A 9120-nucleotide genomic window follows, 5' to 3' on the forward strand; every position below is an offset into this window, starting at 1 on the left:
AGCTGTTCTTGTTGTGAGACTGAACTGATGATGCTTCACAGTGTAATCCGCGTCCTACTTTTATAGTCATCCAAGACTATAGTACGCTCCACCCCTGAGCTATCACCGACTATGAACGAGCCTCAACGGCCCGTTGCACATGGTACCCACGAATTATCTCATTGTCCAAAGTCAGCGGATTCAGCGGGCACGGTCGCTTAGTGCTCGCGACGGCGACCAGCGCGCCTTTTTTCCTTCGTCATGCCAAGCCAATCTTGACGTGTCGCTATTTTCATCCTTCTCACAGTGCTTGATTGTTGATTTTTCAGAGTAAAAGGGCACAAGATGGTAGAAACAGTAATCGGTGGAAACAAGCGTGTATATATTTGATTTGTTGATGAAATAATTCAACTTAAGCGACCGTGGAAGAACCTTATACAACCATGCCGAACCCCGATATAAATTAACCATACAGATGCAATTTGTAACGCATGATATCCAAAAGGCATCACCTGGCTGGATTGCAGCGCGGGGTATGGTTTCGGTGAGTGTGAAGCTCACGATGGTGGTTATGGCAGAGTCAAAAGTGGGCAAATGCAAGGCACTGCACTCCATGTATTGGACCGACACGTCATAACATTGTGATGAAATGCAACGGTCCGGACTGAAACTGAGTAATCAGTGGAACCACGAGTGAGCTTAAGGTGTTCACGACACACGCTCGAACTGTTAGATAGTCTACTTTTCTTGGCAATAACATTTCGCTTGGCTCTAGAGCTGTATAAGTACAGAGGCAGATCCCACATTAAACATCAGCACCAGATTGCAACTACCATACCAATTGTAGACTATCTCAAGTCTGTCTTTCAAACCCCTACTACCTCTACTACCTCTACTACTAGTATACTATGGTTCATATCTCTTTCGCTACCTTGACCGTCATCGCCGGCGTCCTTGCCCAAACCGCGCTCGCTGCACCTTCTGAAAAACGGGCAGCCAGCTGCTCGTTCCCGAACCCATCTTCATCCACCGACGTCAAGTTCGATGCCGCTCGCACCATCAAGGCCGGCGAGTCCTTTGACGGTAAGCAGTTCTTGCATCCAGGCCTACCATTGCTCGACGCTCACTCAAACAACGTTCAACCACGTACTCACAGGCAAGAACCTCCGCTACCACCGCGGTGTCACATGCGGTGGCCAGAAGGAAGGTGGCGACAAGGATGCTGTCTTCCTGCTCGAGTCCGGCGCTACCCTATCGTAAGTAGCCTACTGTCTGCGGCCTTTATTCCATCACATGCACACACGTATGTATACTCATGCGCATATATCCACTAGCAATGCCGTGATCGGCAAAAACCAAAACGAGGGCGTCCACTGCAAGGGACCTTGCACCATCCGCAACGTCTGGTTCGAGGACGTATGCGAGGACGCAATCACCATCAGGCAGAGCTCCGGTACGACCACCATCACCGGCGGAGGCGCCAAGAACGCCGACGACAAGGTCATTCAGCACAACGGGGGAGGTGAGTTGTAATCCCAGCTCAGAGCTTGGAGTTTCCTCATCAGTCTCGTCCAGGTCTTGTCAAGATCGACTCGTACTGCGTCCAGGACTTCGGCAAGCTCTATCGATCGTGCGGCAACTGCAGCACGCAGGTGAAGCGCGAGGTGCAGATCAGCAACATCATCGCTCGCAACGGCAAGGTGCTCGCAGGCGTGAACTCGAACTACGGGGATGTAGCGACGATCGACACGAAGACGAACTCGTACACAAGCGTCAAGTCGATCTGCAACACGTACCAGGGCAACGACAAGAGCCAGGAGCCTCCTATGCTGACGGAGAACAAGTCGAATGCCAAGTGAGTGATCCGTTTTGATCTTTTCTCTCTTTCTCTCTTTCTCTCTTTCTCTTTCTCTCTTTCTCTTTCGGCATAACCCTTTCTCTCTCTCTTGCTATCTTCGTTCCCCCCTCCCCCTTCCTCCCTCTAATGCGAGCGCTAACTCTGTCGTGCTTTCGATTCGCAGCTGCAAGTTCTAGCTGGGGGCCATTTCGTCGATTATGACTCTATTTGTATGCACTTAATTGGCTATATAAATGGTTTTGGAGAGCACATGACAGTTCCTTAAATTGGTCTGATCATATTACTTCAATTCGGAAAAGTCGGCATTCCATTAGGGTATACGCATCTTTCGTATGTACTGACTTATCAATCAAAGGGACCAAAGGGGAGAAATGGTGTATCTATCACCTACTACTAATTCATTTATCCTCTGGCTGTTATATATGGGAAAAAGATTTTGATTATTAAACCATGACGTTTCATAGGCTATTCTACCGGACTTAGTGGTAGTTAACCCAAGTGCTCCAAATATATACATACATAATTATGTTACTGAAAACAGAAATAACCTATGCGCGTTGATAATACTTTTGGTACAAAGGAGTTGAGAGGAATAATATTAATAAAACCATGGACCTCCGCAATTTTTGCTCAAGCTCACATTGTCTATCCTGCCTGGTGCTGGTTGCTTGAACGTTTATCTATGATTAATGTTGTACTGCTGTAAAAGTATGCTCGTGTTTTCTACACTTGCACACTTATTGTGTACTACACAATTGATGTCTACTGGTTTCATTCACCTTGAGAGGGTGGCAATGCTCAAAGTTGTTTGCTATTCATATTCTGCTCAATGCAGAAGTCACCCCACTGCCTTCAGCTTAGCTGGAAGTCAGAGATTTCGAATATGGAGCCCACGTGACTTCATAGTTTGCCAGGCCAGGGCCCTGGTAGCAAAAAGTCAAGGCAAGGTAAAATAGGAGAACGGGCAATGTGAAAGAAACGACATCCGACGACTGTAGGACTCGAACCTACGCCCTCAGAGAGGAATTGATTTCTAATCAATCGCAGTAACCACTTTGCTAAGCCGTCTGTGCCACGTGACATTACACACGTCCCTGGAGCTGATGATCGAAATTCGAACGCGCCTTCCCGCCACCATTATACCATGTTTATCACTCCATCCAAACGAAAAGCTGGAGAAGGCGAGGAGCCCAATGGGAAGAGAGCGAAAGAAGAACCAAACTCAGCAAATACTTCATACGCCAAAAAGATCTATTACCAAGTACTCTGGTTCGTTGGCCTCGGATCTGGTTTGGACAACTACTGACGGCGAGATGCAGGAGAGCCCCCCAGACAAAAAAGCACAAGACCTGGGATGTGTGTGATTCCGTAATCATATGTTCTCTGATTTGCTAAGCTGTTTGTCTAGGGCGACGGTGTAATAGTCATTACTGGTTCAACCTATGAGCTTCTGGATGAGGAGGCTAAGACGTATGCTTCATTCAATTAACAATATTTTAAATGCTAATTATAGTCTATAGCCTCGGTAGCGGGAAGATTCTTGGGGAGCTCGTAGAGGGGGCGGAAATTAAACTTGGTGGCAGAGAGGTACGGACAAACCTGTCGTTTGCTCGCTCTCCATTCATCCAATGTTTATAATGTTTCTAAGGTACAAATAGAGAGGGAGGTTCCTGCCACAGAGTTCTTGTCTGGTAAGATATTCGGCGGGAATGCGTCATCGTATCAACCGGCCGCAAAGTCGGTCACTCTCAACCCTCGTCAAAGTGGCTTTGTCGCACCAAAGTTCAACACTCCTCGACTGTCCAATGCGGCTAAAGCTATTCCAGATGCGAAGGGCAAAGGCGTAGATCGCACAAATACCCAAGCGAAGCCGGCTGCAGCCCCACCTCAATCTGTGGTATCGGCCGCAGGTCTGTATTGGACTGCTAATTGGTAGGTCCGAATAAGCCTCTAAGCTCCCACGTACTCAGGCGCTGGTGAATATCTCAGGCGCCGCCCACAGGCCCGCAAGCACAAAGTATGGGAGGGATCAGGGGCTATTTCGCTGGCCGACGGCCAGCTGAAGCTGGTGAACGAGGAAGGACATACGTACGTATCGAAAGCTCTTACTCATACGTCGTCTGAGCTCATTTTCCTTATAGTGTTGGAGTCAAGGCTTGGAAGGGGGACCCACCAGATTTTGGGGACGTGATTATCGTTGGAGGGCATGAAGTACGCACATTTCTTGGAAACTTAAACCCCACGACCTTACCAGGGCTCTCATACTAGGCGGAAATCGACGCGCCTCTGTCCAGCGTTGAATACGCAGCATCATTTAGGCCCCCTACAGTTCGCGTGGTCTCGGTCGAAGGGACAGGCGAGGATGCCATTGACGGTGCACCGGCGGCGGAAATCGACCTTACATATGATGTGTCCCCGGTCAAGAGCAAATCTCCTGCCAAGAATGGCACAACTCGCCCTTTTACTGGGCAACCTCTTTCCAAATTCTCTATCAATGCGACACGTAAACCAACCAATCATGCGTTCAGGCCACCCACGATGAAGACCGTCGAAACTGGAGTTGGGGCAACAGGTTGTTGGACTTCCAATTGGTACGATCTTGCAACGATTTGAATTTGTATGTACTGACTCGTACTAGGCGCAAACGACAGACCAAGAAACACAAATCATGGGAAGGCTCCGGAATCGTCGAACTTACCAACAATACGATGAAGCTTTACAATGACAAGGGCCGCCTGTAAGCATCAATTTGATATGGGGCTATGATTCAGTTGAGAACGATCGACCAGGCTCAAGACGATGAGGTGGAAGTCCGAGGTGCCACTCACTGGTGTCACCTTTTCGATAGACAATCTCGAAGTCCGTATGAACTAGCGCATATTTCCGAGGCTCTGTCTAATATTAAATTATCATTGTCTAGGTGGAACTTCAGACTCCAGTGCCTATGGAAGACCTCGAATCAAAGACCTGCTTCGAGCCTGGGTACTCGCCCCCCGGAACATCGACCAGCCTGGCACCTATCGCCGCCAATTCCACTTATGTTGCTCCTCGTTCGTTCTATGCTGCTCCAGAGAAGAAAGAGAAGCCCCCTGGCCCTTTGTGAGTTCTTCTACCACTACCTTATAACCATGCTATATTTTCGATAGGTACGACCCGGATGCAGATGGAGCTCTTGTCATGCCAACTCCGAATGAGGCACACCAGAAGAAATATAACACCAAGTAGGTAATACTAAGTATAGCTTGACCCTGCTAATATTATATTGTAGAAACCTCCCGGTAGTGCCAGTAGTAGTCGATCCGATGCTAACTAAATTTTTGCGTCCTCATCAACGAGAAGGTTGGTTTTTTATTGTCCTTCGCAATGAATGGCTTACTAAGTCCTCTCAGGGATTCAATTCATGTATGAGAGTGTGATGGGAATGAGGACCCGGGAGCAACATGGTTGTATCCTTGCGGATGAAATGTGTGTCGCGGTTTCCTCTGACCGCTCGTGTACTAATATTGTTGAAGGGGGTTGGGTAAAACTTTGCAGGTATGTAACCCCGTTGATTAAGAGTGCTTTGTGCCCATAGTCAAATTTTAGACGATTGCCCTTGTCTGGACGCTGTTACGCAAGTAATATGCATTAAGAGATACACTCCATCATGACTGATTCCTGCTCAATAGGCCAGAACCCGTACTACAGCCCATCAGGCGCTGTGCCAGGGGTAATTGGAAAGGCATTAATTGTGTGCCCAGTGTCGTTAGTCAATGTAAGGATCTTTATTCGTGGATCAGATCAGCGCAATTGTTGATACCACTCTTTCAGAACTGGAGAAAAGAGTTCATAAATGGTGCGTTTGTGTACCCAACTAATTCTCATCGGTTGATATATTTGACTAGGCTTGGTCGAGACCGCCTTAGGGTATTCGTGGGAGACAAGGACAAGAACAATATCAAACAATTTATGAACTCGTACGCCAAATCTCACTATCCGAGCTTTGCCTTCAGCTAACGCTCCAGAGCAGGAGAATACACCACGTGCTGATTATTGGCTATGAGAAGCTTCGAACGGTCATGTATGTAGTACACTGGAGTTCGTTATTTTGTGACTGATTTGGCTCGCATATAGCGACGATTTAACTTACTGCACGTAAGTTGCTCATCTGAGAATGTTAAAGGCTGATTATTGACGGTGGCACGTAGCCCGCCTATTGGACTTATTGTTTGCGACGAAGGTTGGCTCAAATTGACGTTTCATAGAACTCGAACACAACTGAACGACTGTTGTTAGGTCACCGTCTCAAGTCTGCTCAAGCTAAAACTACCAAAATGTTCGAAGCCCTAAAACGAACACCTCGACGAATAATTTTGTCAGGTACACCTATTCAGAATGATTTGGGCGAGTTTCATGCTATGGTCGGTCCATTGCGTCTATTGCGTGAATACCTACTGAGCTCGGCGCAATAGGCAGATTTTTGTAATTCCGGGATGCTTGGTATGTAGAAAATCGAATCCCAGCCTATCGCACTAATCACGGCGTGATGTTTAGAGGAGTACCCGCGCTTTCGTAGAATTTACGAAACGCCTATTTTGAAGAGTCGGTCTCCCGAAGCGAGTGCAAAAGATATCGAGCTCGGGGCGGCACGAGCTGCGCAGGTGAGTGTCTCAATATGGTATGGTTATGTTAGACTCACTCGTCGTACTCAGCTCAATGAGCTCGCCAAATCATTTGTGTTGAGAAGGACCGCAGATATCCTTACCAACTACCTCCCTCCTAAAACCGAATACGTCTTGTTCGTACAGCCTACGGCACTACAGCTGTCGGTCTTTCAAAAGATCCTTCGCCCGACCATGTTCAAGATTTGGTTCATGGGCCTACTGCTCGTTCACTTGCCTTGATAACTACCTTGACCAAGATATGCAATAGTCCGATTATGCTTGCCAAACCGGACAAAGGCGCTGGTGCCGAAAATGGGAAGACGACCCGGACACTTGTTCAGGAAGCTTTGGGGCTTTTACCGCCTGGGGCAGCTCCGGATGACATTACTTTGAGTGGTGGGTGCACAACTCAAGTTTGGAGCTTGTGATAAATTAACGCCCTATTATTCCAGGTAAACTAATTGCACTTGCCACTCTTCTTAAACAGTTGCGACAAGTGAGCCACTTTATTACAACCCGTATGACTTTTATTCACATTGATTCAGACAACAGAAGAGAAATGTATACTCGTATCTCACTACACGTCGACACTGAACATTGTGGAGGCATACTGCCGTAGCGTGTATTATACCTATAGTCGTTTGGATGGGTACGTTCCACAGTTGATCACAGTCACGACTGACTAAACGCTGGTCTTCAGCTCCACTGCAGTGACCAAACGCCAGCAACTTGTTGACGAATTTAACCAAGCCAAGCAGTCGAATAAATGTAAGTCGCGTATGTTAGGAGCCTCTCATAAAATCCTCAAAACTATATTTTCGGGCGTAGTTTTATTTCTCCTGAGCGCGAAAGCGGGCGGCGTTGGGCTGAATTTAATTGGTGCTTCCCGGTTAATCCTAATCGACAGCGACTGGAATCCTTCCCACGACCTACAGTCGATGGCTCGGATTCATCGGTTAGTTTCTGTTTCGCCCACATACCACAGAGGCTAATCCCATTGATATGGTTAGTGATGGACAGGTAATATGCGTTGTAGCATCGGCGCTTAATGAAGCCTAACCAATGTGCATGGTAGAAACGCCCCGTTTTTATATATCGGTTGATAACGACCGGCACCATTGACGGTATGCTTTCGTCTATTATTCGTGCCATCGCTTTCTCATCATGTGTTTGGTCGATTGAAAAGAGAAAATTTATCAACGACAGGTTACCAAGTTGGGCCTGAGTAACTGTAAGACATCCCAGTACCTTGATTGTTTCATCACTCATATGTTGATATGTAGCACTGATGTCCGAGGTCAGTACGTGCTTGAACATTGTTGCTGTTTCTCAACTCGATCATAGTCATCCGGCAAGGAAGCTAATTCGTCCTCAAAGTCAAGTGCGGACTCTTTCACCCAACGAGATGTAAGCAAATTGACATTGGTTGGATTTCCACTCACTGGCGTTTCAGCTGCAAGATATTTTCAGCATTCACCCGCATACTCTATGCCAAACTCACGAGCTCTTGCAATGCCATTGTTCAAACAGCGACCATGTTGTGAGCTCGAATGCCAACTCTGATGACGAATCAGAGCTTGTAGACCCCAGTGAACTAGCCAAGAGCGTTGGCAAGAAGTCTAGGAAAAATGTTATCAACGACTCGGATTCAGATTCCAGTTCAGAGTCCGAGGTAGAAATGGGATTCGTTCCTGCATCCCAAGTCAAACCCAGTAAAATGAGTAAAGCGGTGGGTCCGGTCACCTACGCTGCGTGACCAACTTCTGACGAGCGGGTAGGAAAAGAAACGAAGGCGTGAAGCCCTGGCTTCATTAAGCCAATGGAGGCATATAAATTGCTTCATGGATGGCTGCTCCGAACTTATTCAGGACCCTGTCCTTTTGCACATCCTACAGGCGGCCGATAGCACTATGGTCTCGAGCTTTCTCGCGGACCAGTCCGGACAACAAAAAGACTGGGGTGGGATGGTTAGCTATGCGTTCGAGAAACGGTCGGGCTCCCAACTCACTTAGATTTTGCTCGATCTTGAGCCTTTTCCCCCTCTTTTATCGTTTATTTATTCTAAAACATGTTCTCTCCCACGGCCAAGTAATAGGCCTAATCATATCGAGGCCGTAACGATCTCTTACACACTCATGTACAATTCAACTAATAGCTGGTCATCCATGACCTCAAGCTCTGGATATATATAAGGCAATGTTGTGCATGTATCCAACGTATGCAATGTCGTATATATCAATACAACGCAACATTCTAAGTAGGTCGGGTCGACCCAGTCACTAATTTTCCATATGACCATATGGTCACGACAGTGGCTTTGACTTGGCCAAGACATCAAGTCAACTCTACACATGGATATGAACCTTCCGGTCGACATCGGAATTGCTTCATATTGGTTTGTCCAAATCGAGTAGCCTTTATTCCATGTGGTAACTATTCATATTGACATATTCAGGCTATACCTTTCTCGAGAGGCCAATCATTTCTATATTGACTCCTTATCTAGGTACAGCAGTCAAGAAGTCACGTTCACGCTAGAACCACTGAGTGAATTGCTCCCATGACTTTCTGCGTATACCCAGAAGAAACTCGATATCTTGAACTTCCTTTAATGGCGTCATGATTAACCTAAGAAGCTAC

The 9120-nt window shown here is 47.1% G+C and overlaps 1 protein-coding gene across 1 annotated transcript; it reads left to right on the forward strand.

Moving 5' to 3' along the window:
- Positions 1 to 887: 887 nt before the first annotated feature.
- Positions 888 to 8492, forward strand: RhiXN_07065 (pectate lyase; the record flags this gene model as incomplete). The annotated part of the gene is made up of 42 exons (XM_043326881.1): positions 888 to 1062; positions 1136 to 1235; positions 1314 to 1501; positions 1555 to 1834; positions 2885 to 3106; positions 3157 to 3193; positions 3246 to 3307; positions 3358 to 3424; positions 3486 to 3769; positions 3827 to 3925; positions 3979 to 4048; positions 4106 to 4428; positions 4476 to 4574; positions 4627 to 4696; positions 4758 to 4936; positions 4984 to 5058; positions 5106 to 5176; positions 5227 to 5302; positions 5350 to 5371; positions 5423 to 5454; positions 5525 to 5567; positions 5617 to 5672; positions 5722 to 5793; positions 5847 to 5897; positions 5951 to 5971; positions 6025 to 6056; positions 6113 to 6237; positions 6289 to 6316; positions 6371 to 6477; positions 6529 to 6686; positions 6749 to 6876; positions 6933 to 6976; positions 7026 to 7129; positions 7181 to 7248; positions 7309 to 7435; positions 7491 to 7500; positions 7556 to 7604; positions 7667 to 7711; positions 7764 to 7777; positions 7825 to 7887; positions 7934 to 8209; positions 8259 to 8492. The coding sequence occupies 42 exons, from the start codon at positions 888 to 890 to the stop codon at positions 8490 to 8492; spliced, it is 4386 nt and encodes a 1461-aa protein (XP_043185353.1).
- Positions 8493 to 9120: the final 628 nt, after the last annotated feature.

Source organism: Rhizoctonia solani, chromosome 13 (assembly GCF_016906535.1).
Source record: "Rhizoctonia solani chromosome 13, complete sequence".
Classification (NCBI taxonomy): domain Eukaryota; kingdom Fungi; phylum Basidiomycota; class Agaricomycetes; order Cantharellales; family Ceratobasidiaceae; genus Rhizoctonia; species Rhizoctonia solani.